Genomic DNA, 16167 nt, shown 5'->3' on the forward strand with positions numbered 1-16167 from the left:
CTCCTTGGGGTCAAATAAGCCACAGGGTGTATCATAGTGAGATCTGGCTCAGGACATCACTAAGAAAAGAGAGAAAACTTACAAAAGGGGCAGAAACGAAGTGGAACAAAGATTCCAAGTTAAATGCCAAGTCTCCCTACTCAGGCTTGGGCCCATAGAGCCGGACTACAAATCCCGGCGTGCTTGGCCGAGTAGCAGCAAAGACTACGTTTCCCAGAGGGTGGCGGCAGGCCGACAGAGGGCGGGGCGGGGCGGGGCGGGGCTGAGGGAGTGGGTGCTGCCCTCTGCCGGGCGCGGCGGGAAGTGGGTGCGGAGTGACAGCGGGAGCCGGGGCGCCCGGCGCGGGGCTCGGTGACAGCAGAGGCGGCGGCCGCTGGCTGGACGTAGGGAGCGGCGGCGGCGCCGACGGCAGCGGGAAGGGCGGACAGGGCGGGCCTCTCTGGTGGTGCCGAGCCGGAGGAGCTCGGGAGGGGAAGGCAGGCGCAGCTCGCGGGCCGGACACCTGAACTTGGGACAAGTTGCCGGAGCCCCCGGGAGCGGGCGGCGGACGGATTGACCTTCAGAGCTAGGTGAGCGGAGCCGGGGGGCAAGGGATTCGCGGAGGGCCAAGAATCTCCAACTCAGGCTCCCCTGCCCCCATCCCGTGGGTCTGGGAGACAGGTGGGTGGATGGGGGTGCGGGCTGGAGAGGGGAGCGGGACTGTGTGCGCTGCGTCGCCACCCACCCCGCTGTCCATCTAGTCCCGGACGCCCGGCGCGTGGCCCGAGCGGCGCTGCCCGCCGAGCGGGAGAGCCCCGGCGGCCCCTCCCTTCAGGCCCGGGCCGGGGGCGGCTTCTCTGCGACCTTATGTAACCAGGCGGGAGGGGCCGGGGCGGGCATGGGCCTTCCCGGCTCGGGAGCTGGGAGTCGAAGGGGCGGGAGGCGTGGGAGTGAACTTGTAAGAAGTTTGAGGGACCGGTGGGCCCTGCGCCCACTTCTTCTTCCCCGGACGCGGCGGGGGCGGGTTGTACCGGCGAGGGCGCCGGAGGTAGGGGAGGTGTAGGCGGGGGGGCCCGAGTCCGGCCCTGCCAGGCCCTGCCGGGATGGTCTGGGAGGGCCAGGCGGCGCCCACGCCCCGGGCTGGGCTGCTGGGGGGCGGGTAGAGAAGTACCATCCCTCCTCCTTCCTCCGCTTCCCCCCCCTCGGTCTCTAGAAGCCGCCTCTACGCGCGTCTTTGGTATCACTGAGCGCAGCCTTTTCTCCCCCTTGCATTATTCGTTGCCTCAGGACCCCAACGCCAGAGCTCACCCACCTCGCGCGCCCCTCTCTCTGTTTTCCTCGGATCTCAGCCATCTGCCCGTCCCGAGTATCCTTGCGCCCAAATCCCGGAAAACACGCCCCTATTCCTTGGTCCCACCGCCCAACCCCAGGCTGTCCCGCCTCCCAAGTCAGCGCACCCTCCCCCTGCCCCCCGGACCCGGGTCAGCTATTTGGCCGCAGCGCGGGCCCTTTCCTCCTAGAAGGGAGCAGGCTGATGCCAGCTCGGTCCCCGCCCCTCGGCCCCCTCCCAGTTAGGGTTCTGGCTTCACGCACGGCTGCTCCGAGCTGCTTCGGGCTGTGAGAGCAGGTTCGCGCCGCAGCCGCCTGGTGCACCCCAGCCTCGCGCCCTGGGGGAGGGAGGGCGGGCGCCCGGGGCGGGGCTCGTCTGCTCGAGTGCCTGCATTGCCCAGGGCTCCCCCTTCCCGGTTCCCTGCCAGTCCCTCACAGCGGAGTCTTTGCCGGATCCCCTGTCCACTCCCGCCGTCGTCCTCTCGCCTCTCTGTTCTGGGGACGGTTCTGCGCGGGACAGTTTCTGGACTAAATTTGAGAGCAGTGCTTTGGATTCGCGTTGGATGGAGAAGTGTCACTTAATTACAGCCCAGCCTCCACTCCCCACCCTGAGTGAGGGAGTGCTTAGTCGAGCAGAGAGGATACAAGGCTGGTGGTGCAGGTCCCCTGTGACACCTCTGAGCTGTGTACTCAGGCCCTTGCACTTGCCCTGGCCAAGATTCCACTGACCCAAGACCTGGCACTCTTGGACAATTGAGGTGGGGGTGGCAGGTCGGGGTCTGGTGTCTGGTTTCCTCTAAGGCTGCCAGATGCCGGTGCGCTCAGCTCAGAATGTAGTTTCTTGGCTTCTTGGCCTGCTTCCTTTGAGGCCTTTTCTGGGAGGCAGCCCCCAGGGCTTAACCTCAGGGAGATCAGTTTGGGGAAGAGACAGCCGCTATAGTTAAAGGCCCTCCTTAGAGGCACTGCAAGGGGAAGGGCCTCCTACTTTGAGAGCCCTACCTGGTAGTCTGCTGGTATGCTCGTACCATGTCTCAGTTTCCCCAGCTGTGGGGAGAATAGCCACCGACTTGGCCCTATTTATTCGACCTGCCTCTTGGCTGCTGGGACAGAGAGAGTGGGAACCGAAGGGGAAATGAGGGGCTGTTTGGGATGACTGTTCTGCTTCTCCCAGAGGTGAGCCAATGTTGCTTACGGTGTACAAGGCCTGTTACAGCTGCAGCGCTGTTTTGTCTTAATTCAGCTCTGTGAGTTGCAGCCAAATGGGAACCCAGGTCTTCTGGTTCCAGGTCTCATGGAAGGAATGCAGGGGTTGGGACAGGGACATCGCAGGTGAGCACTCAATCCAGGGAGACTAGCTGGGCTTCAGAGGGCTGATGGCAGGGTGACTCACAGTCAGAAGTGGGCAGGGTGTGGGCCAGGGCAGGCAGGAACCCATCTAGGGTCCTAGAGTAGTGGAGTATCAGGTCCCCTGCTGGAAAGTAGGTGGGAGGGACCTCCCTCTTCTCAGGCAGGGCTGCCCTTTGAGGGTCTGGCCTCTGGCCCTGATCCCTCCTGGGGGCTCTCTTTATGGCTGTAATTGCATCATTGGCTAGAGTTTATAGAGTTACTTAGCACCTGCCCCCACAGGGTGTGGCCCAGCCACCCCCTGGCTTCTGTCTCTTCCTTTTCAAAGTCAACTTGGTTTCTGCAGGCAGCAGGGGTTTCCCCAACCGCAGCTGGCATGAAAGCCAGGTTGGGCCTTTGTCCTAGGGATGGAGGGCAGTCAGCACTTGGGGCCCAGCTTGGGGCTGCCCTGGAGATGACTGTGGAAATTGAGTTGGCCTCCTCTGATACAGAGGGAGGGAGCTCAGGATTTCCAGAGCCATCAGAAGTGTCTACATCCCAGGATGCAGAGAGTGAATATGTGTGTAATGTGTGTGTCGTCATCTAAAAAGAGGGAAATAAAAATGCATACACCTCAGAGGCTGTTGTGAGGATCAGAGGGGAGCAGTGCCTGGTTCATGGTGAGTCCTTGGAGTGTGTGTAATTGATGGGAGTTTGTATGTGTGGTTATGACATTATAAGTATCTAGTTATTTGTGTATAGATGAATTGTGTATATGTGTGTCTATGAGAGTCTAACAATATTGTATTAATAATAGAATATTTAACTTTTTATGCTGTAATAGAATAGTGTTATAATAAAACTTAGTTATAAATAATAGCTGCCAACACTTACTGTGTATTTACTCTTTAGAATGAGGTAGGAATTATTATTTTCATTATACCGATTCAGAGAAGTGAAGCAAATTGCTTGAAGTCACACAGTCTGGAAGTGGTAGGGATTCTAACACAGGCTCAAATGACCCCCAAACCCGTGTTCTCAATCTCTAAAGACCACTCAGGGTTTCCCAGGAGTTCTCTCTTCAAAGGTGGGGGTGTGGTGGTCTGGGAACCTTCTTTTCTCCATTCAGGTCACCTGCTCTGAGCAAAGTAGGAAGTTGCTGAGTTCCCTGCCCCAGGACCACATCTGTCTCCTGGCTGCTCCTCTGAGCCACCATCACAGGTGATCAAAGGACCTCTGCTGAGAACTCTCTTGACTGGCCTGGGGAGGAGACGGGTTCAAACCAGGCTTCCTGGGTCTCCTTGAAGACCACAAATGTTAACTTACAGTAAAGCCCTCAGTAGGCACTTGTTTAATCAGGTGTGGAGAAGAAAGGCTGTGGGGACTAATGGGTGAGAATGAGATAACAGCAGAAGTCATGAGAAGAACTCAGAGATCCCACGTTGCCTCGGACAGGCTATGCGGCTGGGGCAGGTCCCTGCTCCTCTCAGCCTGTTTCCAAATCTTTGAACCTAGATCATCTGTGGGATCCCCTACAATGCGAACCTCCTACAGATCTCTGGCAAAGGCACCAAAACAAAAGAGGCTTCAGAAAGGGATGGAAGTGGGGTGCCTGGGGAGGTGGCGGAGTGCTGAAGGCCACTTAATAGAGCTTTAGCTAAAGGCTGGCTCTGGTGGAGCAACCAGCCAGTTTTTCTTGGGACATAGCCATAGCCCCCATGTAATGAGCACTGGCCCACGTGTCATTGAGGCAGGGGGTTGTTGAGGGCATAGGCTCCAGGGCCAGGCTTCCTGCATTGGAATCCCAGCTCTGCCACTTACGAGCTGTGTGACCCTGGGCAAGCTGCTTAACTTCATTTTGCCTGTTTCCACACCTAGGAAGTGAGGATTACAGTAGCACATACCTAATAATGTTGTAGCGAGGGATAAGCATGTTGTGTTGATGCATGTTGCATGTACAGGACTCAGAATAGTGCTATGTTCGAAATGTTATCATTAATTCTCATAACTCATTTTTTTTTTTTTTAATTCTTATTCTCAAGTGAGGAAATAGAAGCTTAGAGAGCTCTATGGAAGAAATAATGATCTATGGGTTGCAAACAGTCTCCCCACCCCACTCCCTTGTGAATCTACCATCTGCATCTTTCCCAGGGCTTTGCAGACTCCTGGCCACCACTCCCTGTCGCACCACACATAGCCTAGTCTTCACATTTAACAGGATAGCATAAGAGACTTGGCAATGCCTGCAGCATCTCCACCTGCCCTGCCTGTCCCTTGGGATTCCTTGGGTAGCATCTGACCTGGTCATTTACTACCCACTCTTGACGCCTTGCCCTGCCCCTCCTCCACTCTGCGCCAGAGATACAGATCCCCTTGGTTGTGATGTCACTGAAGAGATAGCTACAATCCCAGTGATAGAGCAGGATTATTGTGCCTACAGGAAGTACTTTGCTGTGGGGTGATGGGGCAGTGAATGAGAGCAGAGGGCAGCCCAGAGGGGCAGAAGCAAGAGGCAGAGTCATTAATAGTTTTCTTTCCTGGCCCCTAAATGTGTGTATACGAAGGAGGAGAAATGAAGTCTGGCCATCCCAACCCCTGTCCAGTTTCCTTGGAGGAAGGCCTCCTTCTTGACTCTTATTCATACAGAGAATGTCCCAAAGGAAAATTTGATACCATAGAGATGAATCCAGGAATCCCAATAGACTCTCCAGAAACCCATAGTCCATATTCCCTCTTCCCAGCCCCCCATGCTGGTCTCCTTTCCTGGCAGCCTGTCCTCTGCTCCCCTCCCTGTAACCAAATCCTCTGTCCATCAAAGCACACCTTCCCAGGAGACCCAAGGGACTGTTCTATCTGACTGCAGCCCTGAGTGGATGTTATGATTGCTGGGAGCTCTTAAAAAATACCACTGCATCTGAGTCTTGGGAGAGGGGCCTAGGTATCAATATTTTTAAAAAAAATCCCCCAAATGATTCTGATGCCTTTTCTCTTAAGACAGTGGTTCTCATATTTGAGTGAACATCAGAATCAACTGGAGGAATTGTTAAAATACAGCTTGCCGGGCCCCCACCCCCAGGATTTCTGATCGAGTGGGTCTGGAATCCATAGGTCTAGGATTTGCATTTCTGACAAGTTCTCAGATGACGCTAATGCTGCTGGTCCCCAGACCACAGAAGAACCTACAGCTTTGCAGGGAAGAGCTTTCTGATTGCTTTGGGCCTCTTAGGCCTGTCTCCGTTTCGAAGCCATGTCCCCAGGGCAGGGACCACTCTGAGACTCTTTGTTCCTCCCCCCAGCCCCTGGTATAGTCAGCCCTCTCTTCCCCAGCCTGGCTCTCTGCCCCTGCTTCCTGTTACACTGACCCATGTCCAGCTTTGTGGTCTTGGCCCCACCCTCTGGGACAAGTGCTCAGAAAATATTTGCTGCTTGATCAAGGGATGAGGTGGACAACGAAGGACTGCGCTAGCCTGGACAGTCATCAGAACACAGGAGAAGTCTAAAGTGCTTGCAAATGTGCCTGGAGCCAGAGTAGCATTATAGGGATAGAGGGGGTGTCTGGAGTGGCCTCCCACTTTGTTGTAGTGAGGCCGTAGAAAGACTCATGTTATTTTACTTTCCCACCCTGTGGAGGGCAAGTATTGGATTATTGTTCGATGTATTTCTTGTTAATAATAAAAATGCTAAAATGTACAAAAAGCAGCTGGTCCCTTCTCCTTTCCTCACCCAGACTGGAAATGTTCGGAGGGGTAGGGGCGGGAGAGTCACTGCTGGAGGTAGGGTGTCTCCATCTCCTTCTAAGAGATCCCGGGCCTTGGGGACAGCAGATAGTTGGGTGACCCTGGGGCTCAACCCTTGGCTGGTGGGGTAGAGTCTTCCTTAGAGGCTTGGGGAGCTGGGGCAAAGCCTGGTAGAAGGTAAGAAGAGGTGGTAGCAGGCCCTTCAGCCCTGCAGGGGGAGGCAGAATGAGATTGGTGTCAGAGCCAATCAGTCAACAGATGAATGGGATGCTCAAATGTTAGCACCCTGGGCACAAGTTTTGGTTCTGTTTTGTTCAGTGCAGTACCCTCAGCACCTAGAACAGATCCTAGTATATAGTGGATGCTCAATATTCTCTGCGGAGTGAGTGAATGAGCATGACTTGAGCCCCCATCATGTGCCCAGAAATGAGGACACAACAGATGCTGTACCCGTGGTCTCTGCCCTGCAGCAGGCTAGGTATCAGCTTCACCATCTAATACTCAGGGACTGTGCACAGCTCACTAAGAAAGAGCTCCCTGCCTCTGCCCGGCCTCACTCTGGTGTGGGGCTCATAGTCTGTCCCTCCCCGCAGAGGCTTTGCCAGCACTACCCAGTTCTACCAGTGGGTCTGTGGGGTGGGGCTTGGTTTGTTTTCTCATGTTTGCTAAGGGAAGTCACAGCCTGTCCTCGGCCTTGTTTATAATTGGTTTGGGGACAGCACCTGCCTCAGCCCCCGGCAGTTCTGAGGGGTGCTGAGTGACACAGTATACTGTCCACACCCCCTGCTGCCTCTCGTCCCCTCCTGGCTCTAGCCAGGTGCACTCTCAGCTGCCTCTGCCAGTGCGGTTGCTGGCTGGCTTTGCTGCGGGTGGATTGGGGCTATGGAACCAGGGGCCTTAGAGGCCAGCTGGTGCTGTCCCCATGTGTCGAGGGGAAGGGACCAAGGCCCAGAGAGAGTGAGGGCACCGCTCCAGCACCCCATGGCCGTAGCACCGTTGGGGTCAATAGGCATGAACTGAGTACCTCCTAGGTACTTGGCTCAGAGCTGGCCCAGAAGGGTGATGGGAATAAGGACATGGCTCCTCCTCAAAGCTGACAGCCTAGCAGGGAATTTCAGTAACCACAGAGGACAGAGAAAGGCAGAGTGATGTAAGATTGGAGAGAATAGTGTCCTAAATGAATGTAAATGTGTCCACATCTGACCCTTCACTCTGAAGAGCATTCTTCCTTGGTCTGGAGAGAGTTTTTACAAAGGGCTTGTGCCAGCATGGTGACCTTGGTTCAGCCCTTCCTACCCACAGGGCCCCATAGCACTACTGCCCCCTGGGTCCTCTCACCTGGGGGTTGCCACTGCAGGCCTGGGAGGCTTCCCTCCTGGACAGATCCTTTCTTCCAGGAGGACTAGAGGCTGCTGAGTATGAAGGAGGCCACATGGAGGCTTCCCGAGCCACCATCTGCCACTTGGAAACCCTGGGTCATGGGGGATATGATGCTAAACTGGGCCCAACAGCTCAGGCCTCTTTGGAGCTGCCTGTTACCGAGCCCTAAGACTTAGGCCTGCATCCTCGGGCAATACATCTGCTCCCCTGCCCCTGCCAACTCCAACACCTTCTGTCCTTCCCCTTTCTCCTTCTTCCCCTCAACCAATCTCTCTAACCCTCCATTTAGTTCCACTGCATCTGGAGCATTGGCTCTCAATGCATGTATGTCTCTCCTGCTCTCTGTCCCCAAGTCTTCATACTCTATGTCTTTTTCCTGCCTCCTTCCTTCTTTTAGTATGTTCAGAGTGTGTCTGAGGCTCACCCTGCTCCTCCAATACTTGCCCACATGAGCCTTCGAAGGGCCCGGAGGAATGGCCTAAGGCAGGGTGAGGTGGGTGGGAGGGTGCCCAGCCTGAGGCAGCGCCCTGCCCTTGGGCAGTTAGGGGCATTTGGTGGCTAGGATGCCCTGGGAGGGTGAGAGATGAAAGCGGCTGTGGTGCCCAGCCCTTGTGGGCTGAGGGGCAGCCAGTAGCTTGGGCCAGCTGGGGGATCCCTTTAAGACAGCCCCAAATATCACCAGATACTCCAGACCTCTGACAAACTATAGGTTCTTATCAGTTGGTTTGGCCTAATTATAGTTTTGGTCTAATTTTCAAAGCCAGATATGAGAAGAAAATATTAGAACTTCTATTTATTTATATATCATTCTTTTCTTCCCCTTTTATTGTGAAGTATAGAATATTGCTGAAAGAACATAAACATATTTGTAATGTAATAAATAATTATGAAAGCGAACACTCAGATAAGCACAACCCAATGAAGAAACAGAATGTAGCCTGCATTCCACAGTCAGCTTATGTGCTTGCTGTGGTCACAGCTCTCCCTCCCCAAGAGGTAACCACAATCCTGACCTTTCTAATAGTTACTTCCTTGCTTTTCTTTATCATGTAACCACCTACGTCTGTAGCCTTTAGCAAAAGAGTTTAATTTTGTCTGATTTTGAATTTAATACAACTGGAATGACATTGAACATATTTTTTTGTCATGGTTTTTCCACTCAGCCGTTTATTTGTGAGATTCATAGCAGTAGTGTGTTCATTTTCATTGCTGTGTAATATTCCACTGCATGAACTTGCTACCATGTTTGTATCCATCCTGCTACTTGTGGACACTTGGGTTGGTTTCCCTTTTTTGGCTACTATGAACAATACTATAAGAACATTTTTGTATGTGCTTCCTAGTGCATTGGTGTATACATCTTTCCAGAGTATATATTACTCAGAGTGAAATGGCTAGAGCATATTTCAACTTTAGTAAATATTGTGGTAAGTGATTATACACAGCACTTGAGTTCCTGTTGCTCTGTATCCTTGTCGACACTTAGTATTGGCAGACTGTTTAATCTCTCCCTTGCTGGAAGTGTGTAACAGTGCCTCATCATGGGCATAATTTATATTTCCCTTCTCCTTTTATTTATAGAACTATTTTTGTTTATGTTTGCTGACATGCATGATATATTCATGCATTGGTATTTATAAGCACTTTATGAGAAAAGCATATATTGGGGGTGCTCAAAAGTTTTTACTCAGATGAGTGCATGATCAAAATAGTTGAAAGACCATTGTGATATTGAGTGCCGGGGAGGGGGGTAGTTTCTAGATTGGGGGTGGGAGGGTGGTCTTGGGAGGAGACCCTCAAATGGCAATGCCTGCCAGTAGGGCAGCCTCTGCCCAGAATGTACTGAACCCACCGAATACTCACCAGCACCCTCAGGCCCTCCCACTGGGTACATCTGGTAAAGGAGGAGGGAGGCTCTAGGGTTAGAAGCCCCAGCAGATACCTTTGAATTTCAAATTGGCAAGTGCTCATCTTTCAGGGGCTTCTAGGGCAGTAGTTCTCAACCAGGGGGGATTTTGCTTCCCAGGTGACTTTTAGCAATGTCTGATGATATTTTTGGTTGTCATAGCTCAGTGAATGCTACTGGCATCTAGTGGATAGAGACCAAGGATGCTGCTAAATATAGTAAAATTCTCAAGACAACCCTACAACAAAGAATTATCTGGTCCCAAGTGTCAGTTGTGTGGAGGCTGAGAAGCTCTGGTCTGGGAAAAGAGCCAGGAAGTAGATTTGCCATGAACTTGTTGCATGGCCTTAGAGAAAGCACTAAATGCTTTGAGCCTAAGTTTCCTCATCTGAAAATGAGAGTGGCAAGGGTTGCTGCCCCCTCCCCTTCATGGGGCTGTTGTCAGGGGAGGGAGGACTGTGTGGAAAGAGGGGAGAAGGTAGCTGCATGGCGTTTTGGGAAGCATCCTATGAAGGGGCCTGCAGTTGGTATTTCCAGGGGAGGGAGGGCTTTTCCCAGCACCAGCCCTGCCCCCTCGACTATGCTCCCTTTTCTGCTGAGCTGGAGGCGTCAGGTGACCAGCCATGAGCCTCAGTCCTCTTTCCTGCAACTCTAGGCCTCAAAGGGCTATGGGGGCACCGCCCTGAGAGCCCCAGCCTTTTGATGAGGGCTGCAGAAGTAAGGGGCTCTCTGGGGAGGCCTGGGGCCCAGGTAAAACCATTTCTGACTTTGTCCTTGGCTAGGTGGGAGTCCAAGGGTGTGTGAGGCAATAAGAGGTGCTTATCATACTCTTTATCTGAGGCCGCATTGCAAGTCTTGGCACTGAAGGGTGGGAGCCAGAAGTCATTCTTCGGGGCTCTGCATACCCAAGTCAGCATCCTGCTCATCACCCTCTGTGTCCTTCCAGAATTTGCTATTCCAGGGAGGGGCCCTGGGTTGGCCCAGAGTCGGGGTCAGAGATCCCTGGGCCTCTCTGACCTCCTGTTCTGAGGCTCACCTCATCTCAGTGGCACCTCCCACCTTCTCCAGGAGCCATGGCCTGTCTCATCTTCCCTCTGCTACGCTGTCCCTTCCTGAAACATACTCTCGACAAAAGAGCCTAGTAAAGTCATCCATCTTGAGGTGTAGTTGACTGACAACAGCTTAATGATTGGTAGCCTTTCTTGACAAGGGGTATTTACCTACCAAAGACGGGAATCCCTTAGCTACCAGAAAGAAGCGCTAGTCAAATGTCAGGTGTCTTTGACAGGCTGTTAGAGAAGAACTTTGGGAACCGATGAACCTCTGAAATCGCATGTGTAGCAAGAGCATTTTCCCACAAGTGGAAATTGTTTGGTGGCTCAGATCTTCCCAGAGCTTCAGAGAATACGCTTGGTCTCAGAGTCCATTTCAAGGCGGGCTATAGTAAGACTGTGAACTGGGTGTCTGGAGGGCCTGTGAAGGCCCAAAGCTGAGGTGACAGATATGTGGTTTAGTCAGAAAGGTGGTGAACTGTGGGGCTTCCTGCCAAGAGGGCACATGTCTCCCAGAGGGGCTGGGAGGTTAGGTGGCTTAGGGTTAGGCCCGCACTGGGCCTAGTAGGATTCCTGCAAATTCTTGATGTAGTGGCTGGCCAATGTGGCCTGGGGCTCTGTGAGGCCAGGCCGTATGGGTGGTGAGTGGTTGTCAGAGGCTCAATCTGGGAGGAGGCAGGGACACTATAGGTGGCCCGGAGTCCTGGGTTGGTGAGATTGGAGCTGGGAGTCTGTCTGTGTTGGGTAGACTTGGGTGAGAGAGGCCTTCCGGGCGTGTGGTTCCCTGTGTGCTGTGAGTAATGGCCACATTTGCAGCTCCCAGGGGATTGTGTAACTTCCTCTCAGGCTGAGGTGCAGGGGGGCTGGGTGAGAAACAGTGCTGGGGAAAATGAGGAAACTGGGGCTGGGGCAGGGGCATGGTCCTGGGCTCTGGCCCCCTGAGAAGTTGAGCATTTCAGGGGGCCTCCTTCCAGGGGGTCGCCCTCTCCCAGGCATGTGTAGCAAGAACATTTTCCCACAAGTGGAAATTGAGGGTGTGTGTGTGCTGGGGGGTGGGTGTCTTTGAGGAGATGGGCGAGTAGGGATGAAGCTCACAGGCTATACTGGCATGGGGATCTCTTTTGAGCAGGGCCAGGGCTGGGGAAGCAGGTTTCCCAGGGGAGGGGCCCCTGCCTGGGTTCAGAAAAGAGAAGACAAGGCTCCCCTGAGCCCGGGATGGTGGAAGGCGTGTGAAATCAAGAGTCATAGTAGCTGGCTGCCAGCCTCATCTTTGAGGAGCTGTGCAACCCTGGGCTGTTTAAACCCTTCTTGCCTCTTCTCATCTCCCAAGCTTGTTTGGGGGCTCTGGTGAGAAGGTAATGGGCACAGAAAATGTGCATAGTATGACACTGGCCAGGCCACAGAAAACGCCCGCTTACACCAGAGACTGGGAGCAGTAACTGGAAGCGCCTGGCTGGATGTGCAGTGCCAGCCCACTTGGGTTCAAATCCTGGCCCTGCCACTTTGCAGCTATGTGATCGTGGTAAGTTACTTAGCCTCTTGTTGCCTCGGTTTCCTCTTCTATTAAATAGAGATGACAATTATAGCACCCACCATGTGGTTTCATCGTGAGGATCAAAAGACTGAATACATGCTCTGAACAGCGCCTGGCACCAGTGAGGGAACGCTCCACACATTTTACGTGCAGACAGCAAAAAGCTGCCCAGAGTTCATGGCGATTATTTTTGATGGTGGAGATTTGAGTTAGAACTAGGGATAATAATAAGAGCTCATGTTTCCCAGGCCATACTTCGTGTCAGGTGCTGTGTCAAATGCTTGGCCTGTATCAGCCCCTCCCTCGCAGTCACCTTGTGAGGTGGGTGCTGTTATCACCCTCATTTCATAGATGAGGACTTGAAGGCACAGAGGGATTGAGTGACTTGCCTCGGGCAATGATATCAGTGAGGAGGGACAGCGTAATGGTCCCCTTAGCAAGGAGGTGGACCCCTATCTTCATCCCAGCCCCTTCTCTGAATTTATCTAGAGGTGGATGTGGAAGAGGGAGCAGGGTCTCCTGTAAGGGTTGTGAGGGTTGACCTCATAGCCTGTGGGCTCGAGCCCATCTCCAATCAAGTAGGCAGTCAGTATAAAGAATTAAGTTACCATAGGGAATGGCTTTTTAGTAGATGGAATTGGAGCAGACTTTTTTGAGATGAGCTTCCTGCCAGTGTGAGAACTTAAGAGAGGGGCTAAAGACCAGCTGGTGGGCAGCTGGTGGTACTGTAGTGATGAATGTGGCTCAACTTCAGGTTTTATATTCTGTCAGAGCCATTTACTGTGTGACCTTGGGCCTCAGTTTCCTCACATGTAAAACGGGGGTTATAGTAGTCCTAATATCCTTGAGGATGAAATTTGATACCAAAGTAAGATGCTTAGCACAGGCCTGGCCTGGAGTAAGTGTCCCGCAAATGGATGCTTTTATTAGGCACCTGTTGTAGAGGGGATCAGGTGCTGGGCAGGGAGTTTGGGCCAGAGATATCCCTAGAGGGTCATTATTTGAACTGTGCACTGGGCTCCTAATTGGACCCTAATCTGGCCATGAAATCAGTTTAGTGGGTCTTAATGAACATTTTTTTAAATGAAAAGGAGAAAAAATCTAACTGTATTGCACAGTATTGATAAGGGCTGTTTTGTGCAACTTTTTTTTATTTCATGTTCATGTGTATACGTTTTCTCTCTCTCTGTCTCTCTGTCTCTCTCTCTCTCTCTCTCTCTCTCTCTCTCTCTCTCTCACTCTCACTCTCTTTCTCTCTCTCTGTATGTACTGGATCAAATTAAAAAAATATTTTTCATGATCAAAATATTTGGGGCCGCTGCCTTAGAGATTGTCTCCTTCCTGTGCAGTGTTTATGAAGCACCTATGAGTGCAAGACCCAGCACTGCAGATCGGGGTCTAGACTGGGGAGTCAGGGCCCAGTTCTTAGCAAGGTGTATGTGGGTGAGTGGGCCCTGTAGGGGTCAGCAGAGGCAGAGGGTGAGGTGGTCAGTGAGTGCTTTCTGGGTGACGACACATGTTAGATGGGGCCAGTGAGAGGAGACAATGGCTGAAGTGAATGGTTGGCACCTTGGGAGGTGGGGCTCCCTGTCAGTGGAGTGCTGCAAGGCCAGGCCTGGCGGAGGTGCCTATGCTGGCTAGAGAGAGGGGTGAGTGAGGGTCATCTCAGGGCTCTGGGCAAAGGCTGTACCCATCTCCTCTGGCTGGGGTAGAGAAGAGGAAGACTCAGGGTTACTGATGCTCTCATATACCTAAGACTTGCAGGATCAAAAGTGACCTGATGAGATCCAGGGCCCATGGCTCAACCATTTCCTCCCCACCCCTTTGGCCCCTGGGAGTCTCTTGAGCCTTCTCCTCCTTTTTGTTGCCCCAGCTGGTCTAGTAGGTTTGGCCTGGTACTTGACTTAGCCCTGAGCCCTGGTCCAGGAGACGAAAGCCTTTATACTACTTAGATCTGTGTCCAGGGCGAATCAGGGCCTCAGTTTCTTTGCCTGTAAAATAGGCTCACTATCCCCTGAGCAGCCAGCCTTATGGGTAGTGATGCTCGTCTTGTGACCTAACATCGATGAGCTGTCTGTAGGAAGTATAGAGAGCCCTGGGTGGGTTGTTATTGTCATCTCTAACACTGAGAAAGCTGGAGAAGATCATGAGGACATCAGCTGCCCGGCTGGAGAGGCCCCTGCCTCTTACCCTGTGACCTGAGGCTGTGGGGCAAGGGTGGGGAGAGGCCTGTGACCCATGCGGAGCTGGGGATATTCCTAGCTCTGTGGGAGTAGTGGCCTCTTAGAGACTTCAGAGGATGAGATCCAGGTTTGCCTGGGTCTGGGAACCCCAAATTTCAGAATTCCTACCTACATGGGACGCCTTAGGAGCCCCAGCTTGGAGGTCAGTGTTGCCAGATGGAGGAGGCAGTGCCCTGGACTGGCTGGCAAAGGCCAGTTTCCAGGAGGCCAAGGGAAGCTTCCAGCCTGCTGAGCCTGGAGCCCAGAGGCTCAGGTGGGAGCTCCCGTAGAAGAGTGTGGTATTTACTGATAGGTCACATATACTGTGCACCTCCCATGTGCCATGCACTTCGTTAAGCACTTTTTTATATTTACAAATATGATCTTCAAAATAACCTACTACATGGGTCTTTTGTTATGCTGTTTTATAAGTGGGGAAACTGAGGCTAGAATGGTTAAGTGTCTCACTCAAGGTTATCCCTCCAGCTAGTAAGTGGCAGAGCTGGGCTGAGGGCATGAGTTCTGGATTCCAGCTGCCAGGGTTAAAATCTGTGCTGTACCACTTACTAGCCATGTGACCTTGGACAAGTGACTGAATCTTTCTTACCATTAGCTCTGTGAAATGGGGATTACAACAGTGCATTCCTCAAAGGGTTGTTGGGAGAATTACATGAGATAATAGAGGTAAAGAGCTTAGTGCATAATAAGGGAGCAATAAGTGTGATCTACTTCACCATCTCTCCTACCTGCAGAGTGATCCTGGATCAGTTTTCTGCTCTCCCTTGGTCCCAGTCTCCTCAGTTGTGTGACATAGGGTACTGGTACCTTCCTTGCCCCTCTCAATAGGCTTGTTGAGGATCAGATGGGATTAAAGACCTGGGTGGGTCCTGAGGGAGGCCCTCATAGAACAGAAGCACTAAACTCCCCAAACCCCCAGGGCCTGTAGCTAATTGCAAGGTCCTGTTGCATCTTGTTTGGGCCTGCTTCAAGTTTTCATGTTTTCTGCTGGCCCCCGCAGGCATTTGAATTGCAGACCCCAAAGTTACTCAGGCATTTCCTAATGGTAGAAGGGTTTGGTGGTCGGACAGATATGGCAGAGTATGAGTCAAAAAAAGAAAAAAAAAATTTTTTTTTTGATGCAGGACTTCTCAGGGCCTTTCATACACTAATATTCATTATGTACCCCCAATATATGGTCCTGGTATACCCCAGGATATCTCAAAGGCCTGATGTTCAAAGCTCCATTTTCCAGATGGAGGAAGAGATCTAGAAGGTAGCCTAGGAAATGATTTCCCCAGATCATGCGGTTATTTCTTCTAACAGAGCTGGGACTAGACCCCAGGGCTCCAGAATCCGGGGCCAGTGCTGTGCTCAGGACACTCCCTGCTTTCCCTTCTTCTCAGAGAAATGTGTGAGGTGCTGCTCCCTTCCTAAAGGTGCTTCACCCTTTCCTGGCCCCCTCCCTCTGGCTCTCAGCAGCATTAGAGGGTGTCTCATTCCCTCTGGGCACTGCTGGGAGATGCGGCTGTACCCAGCATATGGGCTCCTGAAGATACTTTCCTGGCTGGGGGGTGGTAGTAAGGCTTCATGCCAGTCGCAGCAGGGTCCCCAGCAAGTTAATTCAGTTTTCTGAGCCCCAGTCTCTTCAACTGTGTAATGAAACTCATCCTCTTGTCTATCATCTGGAGTTATTAAGAGGCTCAGC

The 16167-nt window shown here is 52.5% G+C and overlaps 1 protein-coding gene across 2 annotated transcripts in view; it reads left to right on the top strand.

The window, feature by feature from the left end:
• Positions 1 to 297: 297 nt before the first annotated feature.
• The window catches only part of TFEB (transcription factor EB), a 45438-nt gene continuing 29568 nt past the window's right edge, over positions 298 to 16167 (top strand). Inside the window, exon 1 of one of the 2 annotated variants that reach the window (XM_039854116.1) lies at positions 298 to 569. Coding sequence is in view for 1 of the 2 variants with exons in the window: in XM_039854114.1 (XP_039710048.1) it covers positions 3309 to 3311 (3 nt within the window). In the remaining variant the exon portion in view is untranslated. Of the gene's footprint in view, positions 570 to 1665; positions 3312 to 16167 lie in introns of those variants that run through there. The other variant, XM_039854114.1, reaches the window with a different exon arrangement.

This window comes from Pteropus medius, unplaced genomic scaffold (genome assembly GCF_902729225.1).
Source record: "Pteropus medius unplaced genomic scaffold, Ma_sr-lr_union100, whole genome shotgun sequence".
Taxonomy (NCBI): Eukaryota; Metazoa; Chordata; class Mammalia; order Chiroptera; family Pteropodidae; genus Pteropus; species Pteropus medius.